Here is a 23,946-nt window from a genome sequence, read left to right as displayed (position 1 = left end):
AAATGTGGTCTCATTGCTCTGTCCACTCATCAGTAGGTAGAATGTGCACTAACCTCAGAAAGTGAAGATTTCTAAAGTTTTTATTCTAATTAAGTTAGAGGAAGAAAAGAATACATGTAGGAGGATCCTCACCACTGAGTTAAAACTAACACTCCAGGGGAAATCAAGTGCAAGCAGCAAGCTTGAGGAACACAAACCTCCAAAGTCCACCTTCCTCCAGCCCCATCTGTGGACAACAAGGGTTGTCAGAATCTAAGGATGGAGCTGAATACTTAACACTGGCATGAAGAGCTTTGGAGCAGGCTTATGGCTTATATACAGATGAGGCTGATCCATCTCTTATAACTGCCCAACCTTAGAGGACATTCAGAGTTCCTCAGCCCCATACTTTGCCTTGGCCACTGAACAGCAGCTGAACTGAACCTTCTTGTTTCCATCATTGGTTGGATGATAAAGGGACCAGACTCAAACTGCACATCTGGAAAGGTAATCCCAACAGCCTTCCAAAAATAAATGACTATACATATATAGAGATCTGTCTGGATTGGGAATAGAAAGCACAAAGTGGAATTGGTTTTAATTTCACATTTTCAAGTCCATCTTTGGAATGGGAAGAGTCTGGCTATTCTCAAAGAAAGACACCCGAGGACAAATGCCATAAAGCCCCACCCAGACTCCTGGAGAAAAGTTCCATGTGAATACAACTTGGATCATTTATTCCCTGTTTATTAATTTCCTCTCCCTTCCCTTCATTCACTAACCACTTACTGAATACAGGAGGAGGACAAGGACCGGGCAAATAAAATTCACCCATAATTGAGAGATCACATTTTAGTCCAATACTTTTCATTTCCTTCCTCAAATTCCCCTTACCTCATGAGAAATGGTGACTAATATTTAATCAGCAACCAGGTGCAAAGATAGAAAGCATGCACATTTGTGCAATGAAGCTTCCATGCATTTTATTGAGAAGAGGATCTGGTGTGATTTATGACTTTTCAACTTACCTTGCGTCCAGGAGGTCCTGGCTCCCCAGGGGATCCCATCTTTCCTGGAGGCCCAGTGGATATCTCAAAGCAGAATTTATTTATTTTAAAATTATATTTATATATATACATATGGTGTTTGTATTTTATTTTACTTTTTAAAAGAAATATTTGTTAATTTGTTTGATAGAGAGAGAAAGCACATGCGTGTGCACACAAGCAGGGAGAGCAGAAGAGGGAGAAGCTGACTTGTGCTGAACTTGATGTGGATTTGATCCCAGGACCCTGGGATTATGATCTGAGCTGAAGGCAGACACTTAATCAACTGAACCACCCAGGCATCCCTCATATTAGTGGATGTGTTTTAAATGTCAAAGGGAATATACTTTTAGAACATTGAGAGATTTCCAAAAAGCACACAAAAGGAAAAAAATCTTCAGCAGTTCTTTCACTTCCAAATAATCCTTGTTAACATTTGGTGTCTTTTGGTAGTTTTATATGTTTATGTATGTATATATATTCTTTTAAAATATAATTTTATACTTTTCCTGTTATTTTTTTAACTAAATATATCTCTTGAAGTTTTCATGTTATTAAATTTGGGGGGGGTCATTTTTAATGGCTGCATAATATTCCATTGCACAGATGTACCATAATTTCTTTCATCAGTTCCTTATTGTTGGCATTTAGTTTTGCTGCTAACACCAAGAAAAGCAACACCAAGAAAAATGATATGTTGTGATTCTTATTATTTCCTTAGGGAAGATTGCTAGAACTGGAATTGCTGGATCAAAGGAGAAATTTTATCTGAATGAGACAATAGATGACAACAAATAAGTGAACAAAAACCCCAGAAGAACAAAAATTTAAATATAAGACCCCTGAAACAACAAGAAGAATATACTTAGAAGTTGGCTGGAGATATCTGTAGTGAAATGAATAACAGCAGTAATAAAAACAATTGCTGACTACTTGCTATATGACAAGAATTCTTCCATGTGCATTTAGCAGTATGATTTATTATAAAGAAGGCTAGAATTAAAAAAATCAGGGCAGTATTCCTAAGTTCATTCAAAATGCCATAGGACTTATAACATTTACAGAATGAAAAAATGAAGTCGTCTGAAATCAGCTTACTTTGTACAAGCATTACAAATGAGACAGGCAATAACTGTTGATGCTCTTTGAGTATTCTACAGTGTGCTAGGCTGAGTGAAAAAAACCACACTGATTATATTTTCTTTAGGAGATACAGACTAACCTCCTGGGGGAAGGGAGGGAATGAACATATACACTGAACATATACACTGACTTCTGATCCCTCTCAATGTTTCATCAAAATGATGTAAGTAGATATTTCTATTTTTTAAAAAAATTTTTTAAGGGTTTTATTTATTTGGTAGAGAGAGTACGAATAGGGGGAGCAGGCAGGGGGAGAAGCAGGCTTCCTGCTGAGCAGAGAGCCTGATGCGGGACTGATCCAGGACCCCAGGATCATCAGCTGAGCCAAAGACAGACACTTAGCCATCTGATCCATCCAGGCATCCCTAAGTAGATTTTTTTTAAAAGGAAAAAAAAAAAAAATTGGGCAGGGGAAGACTGAGGAAGAAAATGGCCACAAACCTCCAGAGGCTAGAAAGCAGATGTACAGGTGTTAAATGACTTAGCAGATATGAAAAAGCTGGATCCTAAGCCAGTAGCAGGGAAAGCCAAGAATCCATTCCTAGCAGGCTCAAGAATTGGCAGCAGGTACCTCCAAAAGTGGAGGTGAAGGGGAGGGGCTAAATAAGGAGGACTGGTTGAAAATCATTTTAGGAATCCTCTGATCTCCTCTCCATTCTCTGCAATTGGGTGAATGTCCCTTTTTCCATTCCAACAACAGAGGTAAAGCTGAGGGATCTGTACCAGGGAACTCCAGGCAAAGTTGAGTGCCCATGGTACCCTCCTGAGAACAGGGTGATCCGATGAAGATATGTGAAATAGACACGAGACCTCTCAGGTTTCCTTTTCCATGTGGTTTCATGAAAACTACAGCCAGACCTTTATCCTCAGTCAGGAAACTGAAACAGTCTTCTCAGGGAAATCTGACCAAAGAAAGAAGACCTAAAGATACAGATATCAGACGTCTGCTAAGTAAAGAACTCAGCCAGACCACTCTTCAGTAAAACCTGTAGCTGATCAGCTCTATCAATGTCTCTGGGGCTTCCAATTAGCCTTTTTGTCTTTACTTCTTAAATAGGAAGAGATAGCCCATTCTCCAGACATGCTGGGTATAGAGATCAATACAGAAAAAACAAAACTATAGGAAAAAGATTGTGTTGGACAAAGAAGCCATAAAAATACTAATTTATATCCTCAGAAAACTAAGAGAAGATGCTTCAACCATGAAACGAGACAAGATAGTGTAAAAAATATTTGGAGAACAAAACAAGCTCTTTAAAATTAAATCACGAGAGGAGCATTGTGAAATAGTCAAAGAAATCTCCCAGAAAAGTAGAGCAAAAAAGACAACCTGAGAAATAGGAGAGAAGAAAGAGATAAGGAGCAGATGGATTGCCTTTTTCCCCCTCTCGTATGAAACTTAGTGAAATTATCTGACTCTAAATTAGTGGTTCTCAACTAGGGAGAACTTTGTGCCTCTCCCCCCACCTCCAAGGGGAAATTTGACAATGTCTGGAGACATTTTTGTGTCTTATAATGGGGAAGGGTGGAGAAGGGCAGTGCCACTGACATCTAGTGGGTAGAGGCCAAGGAAGCTACTAAACATCCTACAACGCACAGGAGAGCCCCCGCAACTAAGAATTATGCAGCCCTGGGGCACCTGGGTGGCTCAGTTGGTTAAGCGGCCACCTTTTGCTCAGGTCATGATTCCAGCGTCCTGGGATTGAGCCCTGCATCAGGTTCCCTGCTCAGCGGGGATTCTGCTTCTCCCTGTATGCCTGCTGCTTTGCTTACTTCTACTCCCTCTCTCTGTCGGATAAACATAAAATCTAAAAATAAATTTATCTAGTCCCAAATGTTCATAGTGCAGAGATGAACACATCCTGCCTTAAAGTATGTGCATGTGTAAAAAAAAAATATATGTATATACACACATACACACACCACACACACCATGACAAAAAAATCCTTCGGTTGGGAGGAAAAAAACCATGTGAAAATTTAGAAAAACTAAAAACACAATCATTCCAAGAAAACTGAAGAGGCGCTCAAAATTGAAAGCAAAACTTTATCAACAGAAACTTCTACCAATGGAAACTTCAACTTTTTCAGAAGGAAAACCTGGAAGTTTTCAGTGTCTAAACTTCAAATTCGGAAATATTTACAAAGATAGGGGAAAAGCAGCTTGGCAGGTGAAATAATAAGTTACAAACAGTGATAAATTGTGGGAAAAAAAGAAATTCAAGTAATCAAAGGCCAAAAGAAAAAGTTCACATGCTTCCCATTGGTTCATTGTTTTATAAAAATGATTAATCTGGCACTGGGGAACAAGAACCCAAAAACAGCTGAACGTGTTAGCATGCTTCCAATGTTCGAGAGTAAAGTACTTCATTAACAAGTCAAGGGAAAGGATCCAGAGGTATTTCAATGCAGATGACATGTGGATTAAATTCAAAGTGTTTTCCAATTATCTTTCTAATTATTTCAGTCATTTAAAAAAAATAACACAACATAGTGTTAAAGGACAATCATCCAAAAACATGCATGAAGAAAAGAATTATAGCTGAGATGCAGTCCTCTTAGGAGAAGCAGGATGGAAGCAAAGAGCAGATTCTTTATTTTGTATCCCTAAAACCCAATAAATAATGACTACACAGGCAAGAGGTGTCCAAGATGGTGTCATAGACCCTGAACTCACCTCTTGCCAAGGACATACCGAATCTCTATCTACCTAGAGAGAAATTCCTCCTGAAAAAGAACTGAGGGCTAACTGAACAGCTTCCACACAACAAAGAGTAAAGGGACCACAGAGAATGGCAGGAGGGATGGAGACACAGTAACCATGGAAACCCCACCCTTGATGCTATGAACTGCAGTACTATGAAATTCTCCAGGATAGATCTCATTAGGCTACAAAATAAGTATCAATAAATTTAAGAAGCCTGAAATTATAGCAAGCATCTTACCTAACCACAATGGGATGAAACTAGAAATCAATCACAAGAAAACTGGAAAAAAACCACAAATACATGGAACTAAACATAATGCTATTAAACAACTAATGGGTCAATAAAGAAATCAAAGAGGAAATAAAAAAATATCTGGAGATAAATGAAAATGGAAACACAATGGCTCAAAATCTTGGGGAATGCAGTAAAAGCCCTTCTAAGGTAAATTTTATACCAATACAGGCCTACCTCAATTAAAAAAACCTTAAATAATCTAACTTATACTTAAAGGAATAAGGAAAAAAAAAAGAGAACAAATCAAGTCCAAAGTTAGAAGGAAGGAAATCATAAAGAGCAGAGCAGAAATAAATGAAATAGAGGCTAAAAAATCTATAGGAAACATTAATGAAACTAGGAGCTGGTTCTTTGAAAAGCTAAATGATAAACATTAACCAGACTCATCAAGAAAAAAAAAAGACTCAAATTAGAAATATGAGAGAAGGTACAATTGACACTACAGGGTACAAAGGATCAAAAGAGACTACTCTGAAAAACTATATACCAACAAATTGGACAAAATAGAAGAAATGGATAAATTCCCAGAAACACCGTTTCCAAGGCTGAATAAAAAAGAAAATCTGAACAGACCAATGACCAGTAACGAAATTGAAAAACTTCTAAAACAAATATCCAGGACCAGATGGCTTCACAGGTGAATTCTACTAAATGTTTAAAGAAAAGTTAATATTTATTCTTCTCAAACTATTACAAAAAAAAGAAGAGAAAGGAAAACTTCCAAATTCATTCTATGAAGGCAGCATTACCTTAATTAAAAAAACTGGGGAGAAAAAGCCCGCTGCAAGCAAAGAAAATTACAGGTCAATATCCCTGAGGAATATAGATGCAAAAATTCTCAACAAAATATTAGCAAACCTAATTCAACAATACTCATTCACCACAACCAAGTGTAATTTATTCCAGGGAACAAGACTAATTCATACAAATAAAACAACATGATAACACATTAACAAATGAATAAAATCTTGTGACAAAATTCAGCATCTATTCATGATAAAAACTCTCAACAAAATGAGTTTAGAGGAAATACACCTCAACCTAATAAAAGCCATATACAAACAAATTCACAGTTAACATCATACTCAGTGGTAAAAAACCAAAAGCATTTCCTCTAATATCAGGAGCAATACAAGGATGTCCATTTTCACCACCTATATTCAACAGAGTCCTGGAAATCTGAGCTGAAGTAATCAGACAAGAAATAAAAGACATCCAAATTGGTAGGGAAGAAGTAAAACTGTCACTATTTGCAGACAACATGATTTTATATATAGAAAGCCCTAACAACTCCACCAGCAAACTATTAGAATAAGGGAATTCAGTAAAGTCACAGGATACAAAATTAATATAAGAAATTTCTTGCTTTTCTATACATTAATAATAAGGTAGCAGAAAGAGAAATTAAGAAAACAATCCCATTCACAATTGCATCAAAAAGAATAAAATGCCCAGGAAGACATTTAACCAAGGAGGTGAAAGATCTAAACTTAAAATTTTATGACACTGATGAATGAAACTGAAGATGACACAACCGAGTAGAAAGATATCCTAAGCTCATGGGTTGGAAGAACTAGAATGTTCAAATGTCTATACTACCCAAAACAGTCTACAGATTTCAGTTCAATCCCTATCAAAATACCAGAGGCATTTTTCTCAGAACTAGAACAAGTAATCCTAAGTTTGTATGGAACCATAAAAGACCCTGAGTAGACAAAGCAATTTTGAGGAAGAAAAACAAAATTGGAGGTATCACAATGTAAGATTTCAAGATAGACTAGAAGCCTGTAGTAATCAAAAGAATATGGTATTGGCACAAAAATAGACACAAAGCCCAAAAGAAGAGAATGGAAAACCAAGAAATAAACCTATGCTTGCTTATATGGCCAATTAATCTATGACCAAAGCGGCAGGTATATACCACAGAGAAAAGACAGCCTCTTCAATAAATGGTGCTGGGAAAACTGGACAGATACATGCAAAGAATGAAACTGATCAATGTCTTATATATACACAAACTCAAAATGGATTAAAGACCTAAATGTAAAACTTGAAATCATAAAACTCCTGAAAGAAAACATAGGCACTAATCTTCTGGATCTGTCTGTAAGGGAAACAAAAGCAAAAATAAATAATTGGGACTATTATCATACTAAAGATCTTTGGTGCAATGAAGGAAACAAGCAACAAAATGAAAAGGCAACCTACTAAATGAAAGAAGATATTTGCAAATGGTATATCCAATAAGGAGCTAATATCCAAAATATATAAAGAACTCATACAACTCAACACACACGCACATACACATACAAAATCTGATTAAGAAATAGGCAGAGGACTTGAAGAAACCTTTCTCCAAAGATGTACAGATGGCCAACAGACACATGAAAAGATGCTTAACTTCACTAATCATCAGGGAGACGCAAATCAAAACCGCAGTGAGATACCACCTCACCAGTCAGAAGGACTGCTATCAAAAAGAAATAACAAGTGTTGTCAAGGATATGGAGAAAAGGAAACCCCGGTGCACTGCTGGTAGAAATGCAAATTGTTGTGGCCAGTATGGAAAATCCTGTGGAGATTCCTCAAAAAATTAAAAATAGAAACACAATATGACCCAGTAATTCCGCTTCTGGGTGTTCACCCAAAGAAAACAAAAACAGTAATATATATATATATATATTATGTATGTACATATACACACACAATGGAATGTCACTCAACCATAAGAAAGAATAAAATTTTGCCATTTGTGACAACATGGATGGACCCAGAAGGTATTATGCTAAGTGAAATATGTCAGAGAAAGACAAATGCCATACGATTTCATTTATATATAGAATCTAAAAAAAAAAAAAAAACCCACAAAACAATAAGCAAAGAGAAAACCAGAACAAAAACAGAAAAACAACAAAATCAGAAATAGACTCATAAATACAGAGGATAAACTGGTTGCTGCCAGAGGGATGGTGGGTGGAGGAATGGGTGAAATGGGTGAAGGGGATTAAGAAGTACAAACTTCCAGTCATAAAATAAGTAAGTCACACAGATGAAAAGTACAGCATAGGGAATATAGTCAATATTATTTTAATAACATTATATGGAGACAGACATTTTGTAATCAATGTAACTGTTGAATCATTATGTTGTACACCTGAAACTAACATTGTATATCAACTATATTTCAATAAAATCTTAAAAACCCTGGAAAGAGTCAAAGAGGTAGAAATGATCAAGTGTAATGCAAAAGAGAATGAACACATAGGGGAGCAAAGAAGCTTCTACAGGATCCCTTAGAAGAGCAATAATGAGCTAGGGAAAAAACTCAACTCTGTACATAAAGCTCTTGTCATACTTGATAAAAAATGGGATCAGAATAAAATTCACTATGATGACAAAATTGGAAAAGTATCAAGTATCAAGGTTATATCACTTTTTCTTTTCCTGCTAATTAACATGGTGTTAAGATCGGTTTACCCAATCAGTGAAGAAAAGAAACAGATTTACTGAGAGGCAATTATCAGAACAATGTCTTTCACAAAGCAGCCATGTCCTTTATACATGGTATAAATATAAAGAGTCAACAAATACAAAAATCCATTCCTAACCCCCTGGAACCCGAATATGCTGATGCCTGTGAGACTATATTGTACACTTGTCTTCATTACGAGTGATCCAAAGCTTTCGGATATTTCCCAGTCCTTCTATGGAATAACAAGGATAGATTCAGCCATAAATGGAAACTCTCTCATAAAAATTAGTAACAGTCTCTTAAGCTAAAAGGGCAGAGGATCTTCCAGGGTGTACGTCATTAAAAGCAGTTTAACAAAACTAATAGTGAAGAACAAGATGCTAGTGGACATTAGGCTGCACTAAATCTGCCAAGGAAATGGGATTAAACTAACCATATTTTGCCAGAGTGAAACTGTTTTTTGACCACAAGGATTCCTAAAACATTATTTCCAGAGTTGAGAATGGTACCTTGGCAGCCAGGACAGGTGAACTTGTTCATTAAAAGCAAACACATCTTTGCCTTCTTGCTGGTGTTGGAGGATGAGTCATATACCCATTTCCCTTTCCCAGGTTTGCCTTCAAAACACACACACACACACACACACACACACACACACTTTGCGATTCTTGGGGAACAAGTGACAACTCAAATGACTGTAAAAGCATGAAAAGGACTTCCCAAAGTAGCAAAGGTGGAAAGGCATTAGAATCAAAGAAGCTTACCGTCTTGCCTCTAGCTCCCTTGGGTCCAGTTTCTCCTGGACCACCAGGGTCCCCAATCTCACCCTAGAGAAGTTCAGAAAAACACAATGGTTATTAAAATCAAAGAGCTATATCTCAATTTTTTTTTTAAATTTTCAGCATAACAGTATTCCTTGTTTCTGCACCACACCCAGTGCTCCATGCAGTCCATGCCTTCTCTAATACCCACCACCTGGTTCCCCCAACCTCCCACCCCCCACCGCTTCAAACCCCTCAGATTGTTTTTCAGAGTCCATAGTCTCTCATGGTTCACCTCCCTTTCCAATTTCCCCCAACTCCCTTCTCCTCTCTAACTCCCTTGTCCTCCATGCTATTTGTTATGCTCCACAAATAAGTGAAACCATATGATAATTGACTCTCTCTGCTTGACTTATTTCAATAAGCATAATCTCTTCTAGTCCCATCCATTTTGCTACAAAAGTTGGGTATTCATCTTTTCTGATGGAGGCATAATACTCCATAGTGTATATGGACCACATCTTCCTTATCCATTCGTCCGTTGAAGGGCATCTTGCTTCTCTCCACAGTCTGGCGACCGTGGCCATTGCTGCTATAAACATTGGGGTACAGATGACCCTTCTTTTCACTACATCTGTATCTTTGGGGTAAATATCCAGTAGTGCAATGGCAGGGTCATAGGGAAGCTCTATTTTTAATTTCCTGAGGAATCTCCCCACTGTTCTCCAAAGTGGCTGCACCAACTTGCATTCCCACCAACAGTGTAAGAGGGTTCCCCTTTCTCCACATCCCCTCCAACACATGTTGTTTCCTGTCTTGTTAATTTTGGTCATTCTAACTGGTGTAAGGTGATATCTCAATGTGATTTTAATTTGAGTCTCCCTGATGGCTAGTGATAATGAACATTTTTTCATGTGTCTCATAGCCATTTGTATGTCTTCACTGGAGAAGTGTCCGTTCATATCTTCTGCCCATTTTTAAAGTATGATTATCTGTTTTGTGTGTGCTGAGTTTGAGGAGTTCTTTATAGATCCTGGATATCAACCTTTTGTCTGTACTGTCATTTGCAAATATCTTCTCCCATTCCGTGGGTTGCCTCTTTGTTTTCTTGACTGTTTCCTTTGCTGTGCAGAAGCTTTTGATTTTGATGAAGTCCCAAAAGTTTATTTTTGCTTTTGATTCCTTTGCCTTTGGAGACATATCTTGAAAGAATTTGCTGTGGCTAATATCAAAGAGATTACTGCCTATGTTCTCCTCTAGGATTTTGATGAATTCCTGTCTCACGTTGAGGTCTTTTATCCATTCTGAGTTTATCTTTGTGTACGGTGTAAGAGAATGGTCGAGTTTCATTCTTCTACATATAGCTGTCCAGTTTTCAAAGAGCTGGAGCAAAGAATCCAGAAATTTGTATGGAACCAGAAGAGACCCCGAATCGAGAAGGAAATGTTGAAAAACAAAAATAAAACGGGGGGCATCACGTTACCTCATTTCAAGCTTTACACAAAGCTGTGATCACCAAGACAGCATGGTACTGGCATAAAAACAGACACATAGACCAGTGGAACAGAGTAGAGAGCCCAGATATGGATCCTCAACTCTATGGTCAAATAATCTTCAATAAAACAGGAAAAAATACACAGTGGAAAAAAGACAGCCTCTTCAATAAATGGTGCTGGGAAAACTGGACAGCTATATCTCAGGATGTTTTTAAACTTATTCCAACATGAAGATGTTTTATGTATTATTGGAAGGTGACTTATAATCACATTGGAAAAATTGAGCAAGGTGAAGAATTCAGGTTTTGGTTTTCCTTACATTTTACTTTCCTTTGAGCAAAGAAGAAAATACATATGATAGAGAAGGCATCCACGTGAGAAGAAAAAATTAGGATTATTTCTTCCTTTACTTACGAATTTAAAAACTAGAAATTAAATTTTTAAAAAAGTCTACTTCTGTCTTCCCCATTTTCCTCATAAAGATTTCTCCCTTTCTTTCTTTAGAGAGAATCCCATACTGAGCGTGGAGCCTGATGAGGGGCTGAATCTCACAACTCCGAGATCATGACCTGAGCTGAAATCAAAAGTTGGGATGCCTAAGTGATTGAGCCACCCATGTGCCCCTAAGGGTTCTCTCCATTCATTTTATAATTATCCTTCTATTGTCCTGTGATAAATTTTATAGCCTCAGGAGTAATTTCTAATTGATCTCTACTTAATGTGAAGTACACGGTACCTTAGGTCCACTTTCTCCGGGAAATCCTTCTTGCCCCTGTAATTGACAGTATAGAAAATTAATATTTGCACACATCACCAAGGTAGATTTATGCTGACTTTAATTTTACCTGCTGCCTTACTTGGTTTTAGCATCATGAATCAAGAGAGGGCCAAAACAACTAAAAATTAAACTGTACAGCACTATTTGAGAAACTAGCTCCAGTTTCTAAATTAAGCTATTTTTACCAAAATATCATGACAACCTAGATAATTGGATAAATGTGCACATCTGAGGAATTACAAAGCAGCTCTCCTTCTACTGAAGGCATTTAACAGGACAGCTGTCCAGACGGTCAAAGTGTTTCTGAAACAGTCTTCTTAACACATATTTCAATGGAGAAATTTGAGAAGCGTAGAGCCTAAACCTGATCATTGGTTTTCTAAGCTTCTGTTTACCTTACTTAGTCCAAGGACTATAATTGAAGACGTCTGACAATCCCCATTTGATGAAAATAATTTATTTAAAGTTTAGTTTCTGATTATTATAAGTAGAGTCTCCTCAAACATATATAAAATGCAAAAGAACAGAAAGGAGAAAAATCATCTAAAATCTCACTACCCAGAACCATTATAAATGTCATATTTTCTTTAGGCTCTTCAAAATGCATTTTTAGCACAATTGGGTTAAATATTCTTTTTGATTTTTTTATATCCTGTTTTTTTACTTGATATTGTCACATAATTTCTTTACGTGATAGTAAACTTCATATACATTCATTTTAAAGAGTGGCTAATATTCCAGTGCCATAAGCTACTCAATATTTCCCTCATCAGATACTGAACTTGTTTTCAATTAATTCCCTATTCTAAAAAAAAAAAATTCTGTGGAAATGTCTCATTTATTAGTGATTTCTTTTTTCAAAGAAATTTTAGCTTTTTGGGGTTTGTTTATCCTTCCAGACAGCCTCTTGCATCATTCCTAGTGGGATTTCACTTGGAATTAAACTGATCCTTTAAAATGTTTTAAACCTTCCAACAAGAATTTGGACGTCTTCATTTAGTGAAGTTTTTAATTTCAGTAATTTTATTGTTGTAGGTCTCAAACATTTGCAGAAAGGATATTCTTAACTCTACTATGTTTTTGTGGGTATTGTTATTATGGTTTCTAAGTGATAATTGTTAGTGTATAGGAATCACTGGTTTTTATAAATTTATCTATCTTACTTCCAGACCCTTAAATGTTCAAAATACAAAGTTGTAATTTTTTTAACATCTTAATTTTTTTTCATGTTCCAAGATTCATTGTTTATGCACCACGAAGTTAAAAGTCTTTATTTTTGAGTTATTGCTTGGCCCAATGCATTTAGAAAGACGCTGTAAAAACCTCTTACCAATGGTTAAACATATTAAGAAGAGAACTTTGGAATGCCTCCCCTAAGTAAAGTCTAGCACAGAGCTGCTAAGATTAGATGCACTGTTCGGGTTAGAACAAGTCAGGCACTGGCTGCACATCTTTTTTTGCAAAGGAACAGAAAATTAATTTTCAAGTTTCAGTTGTTGCCTGAACCTTAAGCCATCAAATTGTTTTTTCTTTTATCACAGTCTCCAAGGGATATCAACAAATAAATTATCAAAATCTATCTCCAAATGTCCAAGACTGCCCTATTTACTGCCTTTTTTTTCTCTTGAATGTGTCAAAAATAAAGATCACAAAACCAAAACAAGCAACAGAAAACAAATGGAAACGTCCCGATTCCAGTCAATGTGTCTTACCTTTGCTCCTTTACTTCCAATGCTACCATAACCTGGGTTGCCATCATCGCCCTGTAAACAAAGGCATTATTTACAAATATCCCAGACTACAAACTGGAGGCAGGCTTCCTCACATAAGAATAAGACACCCAGTTTTTTGGTTTGATTAGGAGAAAGTAAGAAGTGGATTCTCTCTCTGGGGCTGGCCACTAACATTTGGTATTAACTAACATAATGGCACTAAAGGCAACTCTCAATGACAGAGAGAGATGGTGCTTTGTCCCTGAGGCTCACCTGTATCATCTGTAAAATGGGACTAAAAATTATAACTACCCATGGTATAATTATGAAGACTGAATGAGAAAATTTCAGGCATACAGTAATCTCAATAGAAGGAGTTAGTGTTGTTAGCTCTTCTATTTAACATCTGTACTTTAAATACCTTTCAGTTTGCTAGGTGAGAATAAGACCTCCTAAATGCCTGGCCAAAGGCTACTGCCAGACCCTTGCAGAAGGTCTTTGTGAGAAGTCCTGAGCGCTAGGAGAGTGTGTGCTAGGTTTCTGATGAGCAAGTTCTGATGGGACGAAAGAATGGGAGAAGGGTTATGGGGATGCTAAACATAAGTTTTGTCCAGTTTATCATTTAGCTTCAAAGCATCCCAGCCAGGATGTTTGGTACCAGGGAAGCTGCCACTTTAGGAGAGCTGGCTAAGGAACTAGTCCAAGTTGAGGATAATATCTCAGTTTCCAGAAGGCTATCAGGCTAGACTGGGGTGGTATCTTTAATGCACTCCTCAGAGAACCACATGACATATCTACTGAACTAGAAGATTCCAAGTGCCAGGTCAAAAGTAGCGATCCAACACAAACCGGCAAGCCTCGAAGACCCGGGAGGCCAACAGCTCCTTTTTCTCCCAAATCTCCAGGTTCTCCCTGTCAGATAGAATGAAACATGACCTTATTAGTTTGCTGCTGTTTGTGTGTGTGTGTGTGTGTGTGTGTGTGTGTGTGTGTGTGTGTGTGTGTGTTTTGTAAAGGAAATTGGAAGTGATGGTACTAAGACAACAGTTAGTTATACAATTGCATCCATGTGCATCACACACAGTGACAACAGATTTGTGGTCAGGACTGCGAGTTGTGTAAGTAATGCAAACAATTGCTGTTGCTGGCCAGTGAGGTCTCCTTCATTGATGAATGAAGTCCCAGCAAGTCTGATGCATTGTTTAGTGCAATCTGCCATCTTGGCAGCCCCGTGCCATGGACCACACCCTTGGAAATGTCTTACCATGAGCTCTGTACTGTTTAAAAAAATTAACAAAATTGTTTCCAAGACGATCCATCAAATCATCTGGCTGCTGCAAAGAAAACAGTCTTACTAATCTAGCTTGTGTGATCAAGATAACCAGGGTAGCACGACATCCATGGCAACAGTTCCTGACTTCTGACTAGTAGAACATCTACTGTGGGTTATAAATCAATCTCAATATTATGTTGAGTCAAGTCCAGCTACTTGAGAAAGTTAAAGTTAACACAGCTTTACAAAAGAAGGTTAACTCCTTTAAAAAAAAAAAAAACCAACCCTTAAAATTTTAGATTTTAGATTCATAGAAATGTTTAAGTAGCACAGAGAGTTCCTAGATACTCAACATCTAGCTTCCCTTATTGTTAACATTGTATTAGTTACATTAGTAGGACGTGTTTATTACAATGCATAAAAGAATATTGATTTATTATTAACTAAAGCCCATACTTTGTTTAGATTTTTTTTTTTAAGTTTTTACCTGTTATCTTTTTTCTGTTCCTGGATCCTATCCAGTATACCATATCATGTCTCCTTAAGCTCACTTAGACTGTAACACAGTTTATCAGATTTTCCTTGTTTTTGATGACCTTGACGGTTGTGAAGAGTACACTGAGATAGTCTGTAAGATATCCCTGAACTGGAGCTTTTCTCACGATTAAATTGGGTTTTAGGGGCTTTAGGGGTAAAGACCACAGAGGTTAAGTGCCATTCTCAGCTCAACATTATCAAGAGAACATACTGTCAACACAGGATAATTATTGATGTTAACCTTGACCACTTGGGTGAGGTAGTATTATTCTCCCCTGCCCGTCCCATAATATACTCTTTGGAAGAAGGAGTGCAGAAGTGTGTGCAGCCCACACTTAAGGAGTGGTTAACTCATTTTTAAGGATAGAAAGGCAACCCAGTTAAGTGTGAAAAGTGAACAAATGTCCACCAGTATTGAACTCTGAGACTAAAATAGAATCGGGTTCCATGGATGGGAAAGAGAAGATCACCTTCCCTGATATCTTTCTTTCAGGGTAGTGACTCTCAAAGGTAGCCTTTGGAGGCTACCTACATCATGATTCCCTCAGGTCCACATGCAAAGGAATTTTCGGCCCCCCCCCCCCCCCCCGCCGCCCCGTATAGTCTCTGGTAATGGAGCCCAAGAATATGCCTTTTTAAATAAGCTTCTCATCTGATTCTTATACACAGTGAACTTTGAGAACATCTGTTTTAAGGTAGGGAAACAAGGGAAGCCGTATGACTTGATCAGGGTCACTTTGTAATTGGTACATCCAGGCATTGAATCCAGGATTAATCGCTAAATTGCTTGCCTCCCTGGGAACTTGAGTTTATTGGAATAAGGTAGGATTAAGTGTTTGGGGCTCATCTCAGTTCACAATGAATCTAGAGGACTCGATTTATCTTGGGACTTCCCAAAGAATTTGGGCTTGCTTTGAGGGCACTTGTTTCCAAATTCTTGCCCCCCCCCCTTTGAAAGTCCCTCTTACTAATAACGATCTTTTTGACACAACTACCCTGCTCTTATCTATTTCCTTCTACACTCGCACCTATAACTGACCCTCACCTATAACCCTCTATTCCCGCCTACCTCTCTTCTGGTTCCTTCTGCCACACCCTCTGGAGTGCTTTCATTTCATAAGCAAACCTTCTGTATGCATTCATGACATCTGCACACAGACATACATCTTTCCTCACTGTAAGATAAATTTGATTCTCAGCAGTGACACCACTTCTCCTGCAGCCTTCTTGAGGGTGAGAAGGCAGCAGTTGTCTCTGTTCCAAACTTCCCTTTTCAGACTACTGTTGCTACAGTGCATGCTCTAGGAATCCTTCCCTGTTGAAGTTGATTATCCCTGTTTTCCATCTGTCTCATTTCGCCCTCCAATCAATGGTCCTTGCAACTTGACAGCTGGCATCCAACATTTCAGTCCTTCTTAGCAGATCTTCATTACAAAGCTAGCCCCTCTTCTCAAGCCCTCATTCTCATCCTCTAGGTCAAGGAATTTCTCCATTAATTATCTATTCTGACATCTTCAACCTTCTTTCTCTCTCTTTTCATTTCCTTTGCTCAGACGCATACTATACAGTTTCTCCTATCATTGAAAACAAATTCCCAGGGTGCCTGGGTGGCTCAGTTTTTTGTGCAACTGCCTTCAGCTCAGGTCATGATCCTGGAGTCCCAGGATTGAGTCCCGCATCAGGCTCCCAGCTCCACGGGGAGTCTGCTTCTTCCTCTGACCTTCTCCTCTCGCATACTCACTCCTATTATTTCTCTCAAATAAGTAAATAAAAATCTTAAAAAAAAAAAAAAAAGAGAAAACAAATACCCAGCTTCAGTCTGTGCTAGACTGGTAATTAATGTACCCCCTTTGCCCCCATACCTAGCTTCTTCAAAAAGTGGTTTATAGCCCTGAATCCATTTCTTCCTCACCAACACATTATCTAGTCCCTTTGTAGGCTCTTTCCCTTTCTTTCTCCTCCTCTGAAATGCTACATTTTTGAAAATATTCTTTGGAGCATCTTAGCCACCAGAGGCAATGGTTACTTCACTCCCCCTTCCTGATCTGTTCTGCACCAGCTGATACATTTGACCTCTCCTTCCTCAACTCTCTTCTCAGCATCCGGTATGCATTTTCCCCCCTCTTTTCTAATGATTCACTATCTCCTCTTCCCCTTCTTACAAACGGACACCACCAAGAATCTTCTTAAAACTCCAAATGCCGGGGCGCCTGGGTGGCTCAGTGGGTTAAAGCCTCTGCCTTCGGCTCAGGTCATGATCCCGGGGTCCTGGAATTGAGTCCTGCATTGGGCTCTCTCCTCCGCGGGGAGCCTGCTTCCTCCTCTCTCTCTCTCTGCCTCTCTGCCTACTTGTGATCTCTCTCTGTCAAATAAATAAATAAATAAATAAACAAACACACACAAAAAAACTCCAAATGCCTCTGAAACTGCATCTCTGACCAGCCCAAACTCTTTCCTTTATTCTCCAAAACAAATGGTTCCCTTCATTCTGACACCACTCTTTCTCATGACTTTCCTACTTCTGGGAGGGTACTACACTCATGCCAGAAGTCCACAAGTCATCCAGCCCTCTTCTCTCTACTTTAGTTCCCTAATGGCAGAGTCCTCCAGAATCATCATGAGCCCCTTCTATTCTCACCTTCTTGAGTCATCCAATCGCTGCTTGTCTTGGAGACTGTTAGAACACACCCACTAGTCTCCTAGCTGCCAATCCCTCAGCCTTCAAAATATTTCTACACTGAGTAGCCTATTCAAAATCCTCCCAAGTCTGGCTGTGTTCAAACACTCCATTAAAAAAATTGTAAACAACACTGTACTGGCTACCTAATAAAGTAAGTGACCACAGACTTTTTTTTTTAATGTGCCTGTAAGTCAGGATCATTTCCCCCCCCAAATACCCACACCCAGGATTTTCCAACCCTGCGCTTTCCTTCACATAGTTTCTTCTCCCTGAAATCCTTCATGCCTCCTGTATGCTTGTCAAAGTCTTTCTTATCTTCTAGGGTCTGCTCCAAGTCTGTATCCTCTATGATGTTTCTTTTCCCAGCCCCAAAATACTTCACTAATACTATATTTAAATTTCCATTCTCAGACCCATATTCTGGTCTACTTCATGTTATATATTATTGTCTTGAAAATATTCTAAATTCCATGGAGATTGATTCCATGTCGTATCTATTATACAAACCAGAAATTCTTTCATTAAGCAAATATTTACTAAGCAGTTGCATGCCAGGAACTGTTCAAAGTATCCATCAGTGAGCAAACAGTCAAAGATATCTACTCTCCTGAAGCTGAGTTTCTAATCCAACAGAATACCAGTAGAGTGACTTTGTCTTAAAAGGTGTGCACAAATGTTTGCATGCACGGAGGAAACAGAAGAAAAGAAGACAGGAGGGGAGGGAAGAAGAGAGGGGCAAAGGAATTCCTGCCCCTCGAACAGTCTTTCTTCCCTGAGGTTTCCCCGGCTATGACTGGGTGTAGCCCCTCATGAAATTATGCTGAGCTGGAATCCTTGATCTCACTGTGGTCCACACCCACGTCCTTAGATGTTGCTGGCTCTCTAAGAATCAACCCAGGGTGTCGGGGCAATAAGAGGATCTCCTTTGTGTTTAAAGTGCTCTGGCTAATACAACCAGACACACTTACTTTGAGGAGAAAACCTTAACTTTGGTGGGTTTAAGGAATGTGACCTACTTTATTTCCTTGGCTTCCCAAACGGCCCGGATTCCCTGCTTCTCCTCCTGATCCTGGAGGCCCCTGAAACAAAACAAGGATTACAAATATAGCAGAACATAAAGCAAATTTCCCCTAAATCCTTTGTGCCTTTTCTAAGAGGAAAATGAACCACAGATGGGAAAAGAGTTATGGCTTTATTGATTTCTGCTCTGGAAAAAAGCATCACAGCTGTCAAATAAAAACTAGTAAATAAAAGAAAATTAATAAAGTAATTCATGACAGATGTGGCTTCAATGATCACGCTTTCTTGTGAGTCTTCTTTTCCAAAGAGATTTTATATTCTCACTGTTTTGCTTTTACAGCAGATGTTGCTAAAATGTCTAACATTTAAAGAAGGCATTCCAAGTGATATTTGCCTTTAACTGTATTCTGTCTGGTTCCTTGTTTTGGTAGAAAGCATTTTATTAAGGTAAACTTTTATTTATTTGCAAACAATATAATTTGTCCAATAGAAAGTTCAAGAAACTTCACCAAAATAATTGGCATTAATAACAAGATATGTTCAGGCATACCAGATAAATATTCTGAAATAGTTTTCTCTTTCCTACTGATAAGTTAGAAAAGTAAATGTACTTAAATTCCCATTTACCATTAGAAAGAATAGAAACTATAAAATACGTAGAATTTAACAAGAAAGATAAAAGACCTATATAAAGAAAGCTTTAAGATCTTATTGAAAAACATAACAAAAGTTAAACAGAGGGATAAATATACCACACATATATGGAAAATCTATTTGATATAATAGAAGTCTCTTTAGTGTTCTAGAAAGCATGTTTATTGGGATAGCTTTAGAGCTGAACACTTAAAAATCCCAGTTCAGAGACAGCCCAACTGCCTTCTTGTTTTATTAACACTTGGGATCAGATTTTTCCTTTGGAATATCCAAACATATGGCAACAGAAATCTTGTGGTTAAAATATTTACATAGGTACTTGTAAATAATCTCAACACTGGTGAATTGAAATCATTTTCAAGAAAAAAAATTTTTTGAGGGGGTACCTGGGTGGCTTAGTCGTTAAGCACCTGCCTTTGGCTCATTTCATTATCCCAGGGTGCTAGGATCAGCCCCACATCGGTCTCTCTGCTCAGCAAGAAACCTGTTTCTCCTTCTCCCACTCCCCCTGCTTGTGTTCCCTCTCCGTCAAATAAATAAAATCCTAAAAAAAAAAAAAAAATCTCCCCACTTTTTTTGGCCACGGTTGCTGAATTTAAAAATAAATAAACCAAATCTGTGTAGTAAGCATGATACTTAAAAATCTTATTCAGAAAAAATTATGATATTAATCCTTCTGTCTTCAAAAAATTAAAAATGTAGTAAGTTGAACAAAAAATTTCCTAACAGGAAAGACTGTTGAATAGTATATTGGTCACTTAGGGAAGATAATAATGATCTTTCCACAATTTTCTCTCCTTTCTTTATCTCAAAAGAAGATCTCTATTTCTTCACCTTCCATAGCTCTCAACTCTTTCCCTTGGAAATCTCACTTCCACCAGTGCCTGGGGCTAGCTCCTATGACCTTCATATTCGACCTAATTAGACTGTTTCCTGTTCTTACCGTATTTGAATTTGATCATGTATTCTTTGAAACTTTTCCCTTAATTTCTGTAACACTAGGGACTTCCTGGTCCCTCTCTGGTCTCTTCTCCATTTGCCTCTTAAATCTCCATGTACCCTGAGGCTCCATCCTTGGACCTTATTTTCTCACTTAATCCCCTCCGCCTGAGTGACACCCCCATAGATTCACATAACCACTACTTTACAAAATAACTCCTAAATACCTGGATCTCCTGCTCAAAGCACCCAACTAAAAGCCAGACCCGTATATTAAAATGTCTCTTGGATATCTCATCAGAATTGATTCCCAAAGATAGTTATACTTACTCTAAGGCATGCTTGGTTTCATATTCTCTTTTTAAGGAATGGTGCTAATCCCAAACTGGAATCCCAGTTTGGGATTAGCACCATTTGGGATGATTCCCAATTGGGATTGGGAATCCCAATCCTGAATCCCAAGCTGGAAATTTAGGAGTCATCCAAGGGCCCTTCCTTAGCCTATCTCTCAAAACCTTTCAGTTACAAGTCCTACAGATTCTATTGCCTTTCTATACCCATCTCCCTTCCGCTATCACCTACCTTTTCTCTTCCATTCCTATTGCTGTCACCTACCTTCAGAGCTTTCTTCTTTCTAAATTCCTGAATTCTATGACTGTAGCCTGGCCTCTCTCTAATCCATTCTTTTCTCCTTTTCCCTTTTGCTTTAGAATGTCAGGCTGATGCTACCACTTTTTCTGAAATTCTGGATTCCGAGTAGCCTTCAGAAAAAAGTTGATGGTATTTATTAATATATAAAATCCCTTAAAATGTTGGTACTGCAGGTCTCCATAGTCATCTGAGACTACTTCAATCACTATATGTTTATGCACAAACCATCTGCAGTCACCAAATACTTCCTGTTGTCTTAGGTTTTCACACTTGTGTAAGTTCTTTCCTTAGCTGGTTCATTTTTCTGTCCAGACACAATCTCCCTCTTGTGAAAATCTTACCATTAGCATCACTGTTTCAAGAATACCTGAACCCCTTGACTCTGTTTGGTCTTACAACTGTTCTGAAAAACTGTCTCTCCACTTTGTATGTAATTGTTCATTTATTTCTCTCTCTCACCTACTAGATATTAGCCTGTATGTTCTTGAAGGAAGGGGTATAAGCAATTGGTTTCTTATCTCTGGAACTTAGTACAATACCTAGAACCCATCAATGCACCCATCCATTCATCTAGCAATCCATGCACCTATCCAGGAATAGCCCCCAAGAGGGATGAAATGATATGTTAGTTTGATTTTCCATATGACATTTTTTATGTACTTTACAGAAGGATAAAGTAGATTTCAACTGTCCTTGACAATAAGGGGCAAACCGGAAGTCTTGCCTAGGAGATCACCTTCTGGGCTTCCTTCCAACATAACCAGCTCTATGAGATGAAGGAAATTTCAGAGAGATTCCTTCATGTGTAGTCACTTTAAGTACACACAAGAACAATGAGAGATTATCCTGTTTGAAAGCCCTCCAAAATGGAAGAGTTCTTAAAATGGATGGATGCATACATGCAGAAAGGGCATGGTCATCTGAACATCAGAAAACATGATTCTATTTCCTGCGCAGGACCACACCAAGTACCAGACTGGGATTTGTGACTCCTTGAATGGGTCCCAAGCTCCATGAATGGTTAGCCGGATGTATTAACTACTCAAATACTGCTGACTGTATAGGGACTCTGTTTTTAAAGGAAAGCTAAAAAAACTCCCTGCCACCCCAAGATATCAAAGAGTCAAAAAAGTTGCTTTTATTTGAGGGCAAGAACATCTATGGAATATAAAGAGAAGATTAGGGCATTCAAAGGAAAAGGGCACCAGCTAAAGGTGAAATCTTTATTGGCTTTGTTGTAATGGCAGACTTTTATTGAGCATTTATTTTGTGAAAAGCTCTATGCTCAGAAGTATATATTGACATTATACATGCTTTCTCAATCACAATGAGATAAATATGATTAACACTACTGTTTACAAATAAAAATCAGATTGTCAAAGCATTTAACTCCAAATCACCAAACAGGAGGCTAAGAAGGGAGCTAAACCCGATTCTGACTCTACACTTACCTCTTGGTCATTCTTTCTGCTGTTTTGAGACCTGTGTCTGGGACAGGATTCCTAAACTCTACTAATAATGCACCACTTGAGACTAGAATTTTAAAAATATGAATCTCCAAGCTTGATGCAGGAGGCTGGGACCAGATCTACTCTCCACTCTCAGGTCTTGGGCTGGTGGTCCTTTGCTCATGTTTTGACTCTGCCACAGAGCCTTCTGCAATCACAACTGGTTAATACAAGTGTTAAGTGATGATAGGATATGTTTAGAGTGTAAATGTTTTTAAAAACTGTCCTTAGATAACATCTTATCAGAAAGGATTGAAGTAGGAGTTTGGGATTAATGTCTGGGGCAGTGCCAAGGACACCCTGACTTCGGATGGAATATGGCCGCATAGGCAGACGAGATTTAGGATCTTCTCATGTTCAAAAGGAAACCTGTAACTTATTTTCATGGGGTAAAACTGCTTACACTGACAATCAGTAAGTTGTCAGGCTGGGCTGGAGCTACCCAAGGAGATTAAATGCTCAGTGTCTTTAAGAGTCCGATATGAGCTAATTCTTAGAAAATAAAAGACAAGAGCCAGCAAGAGGTGGGCTAATGCAAGAACAAACCCCAAGAAATCCGAGATGTTGATCTTGACAGTGTTAATCTAAGACACAGCCTCTAACCTCAACTTCTAATCTTTCATGCATCCTATACTCCAACCATGTTGAACCATTTATGGTTCCCCAACTCACTTTGATATCTCTTTTTAGATTACCCGGCTCCTTTTCCCAGATACCTGCTTCTCCTTTGGTCACCTGGAAAACACTTCCCTATCCTGCAAAAGCTAAATCACTCTTCTCCTGCTCCAAAAAGTTCTTGCTCCCACCACTCTACCCTAGGTGCAATTCCGTTTTAGCATTTAGTATGTCACGTCTCAACTATTTGTTTGTGTTGGTGACCTTTACGAGATTGGGAGCATGTCCTTTATTTCTTTTTTTCTTTAAAATCTTTTATTTATTTATTTGGAGGGAGAGAGAGTGAGCTAGCAAGAATGCAAAAGCAGGGGGACAGTGAATCAGACTCCCCATGGAGCAGTGAGCCCAATTCCAGGATGCTGGGATCATGACCTGAGCTGAAGGCAGACGCTTAACCCACTGAGCCACCGAGATGCCTTGGGAGCGTGTGCTTTTATCCTACTGTAGGATCCTACTATATATCCTACAAGATAGGACTTACATACAGGAAGCACTCAGTAAGTATTTGAGTAAAAGTAATGGTTGATGGATCATCCATCCTAGATTACACAGAATGATGAAATCCAACCATTGCAGTTCAGATTACACATTGTTATATTGTTATTATTATCATGGCCTTC

General features: G+C 38.3%; 1 protein-coding gene across 2 annotated transcripts in view; it reads right to left on the bottom strand.

The window, feature by feature from the left end:
• COL6A6 (collagen type VI alpha 6 chain) overlaps window positions 1–23,946 on the bottom strand; it is a 140,369-nt gene that overhangs the window by 32,653 nt on the left and 83,770 nt on the right. For both annotated transcript variants that reach the window (XM_032332854.1, XM_032332863.1), the window contains exons 24-29: window positions 18,896–18,958; window positions 14,239–14,301; window positions 13,390–13,440; window positions 11,636–11,671; window positions 9,407–9,469; window positions 1,008–1,070 (exon numbers count right to left, since the gene is read on the bottom strand). In XM_032332854.1, the coding sequence (XP_032188745.1) occupies window positions 1,008–1,070; window positions 9,407–9,469; window positions 11,636–11,671; window positions 13,390–13,440; window positions 14,239–14,301; window positions 18,896–18,958 (339 nt within the window). The remainder of the gene's footprint in view (window positions 1–1,007; window positions 1,071–9,406; window positions 9,470–11,635; window positions 11,672–13,389; window positions 13,441–14,238; window positions 14,302–18,895; window positions 18,959–23,946) is intronic.

This window comes from Mustela erminea, chromosome 1 (genome assembly GCF_009829155.1).
Source record: "Mustela erminea isolate mMusErm1 chromosome 1, mMusErm1.Pri, whole genome shotgun sequence".
Lineage (NCBI taxonomy): Eukaryota > Metazoa > Chordata > Mammalia > Carnivora > Mustelidae > Mustela > Mustela erminea.
The sequence above is the reverse complement of the archived record's forward strand: the minus strand, read 5'-3'. Positions and strand labels throughout refer to the sequence as shown.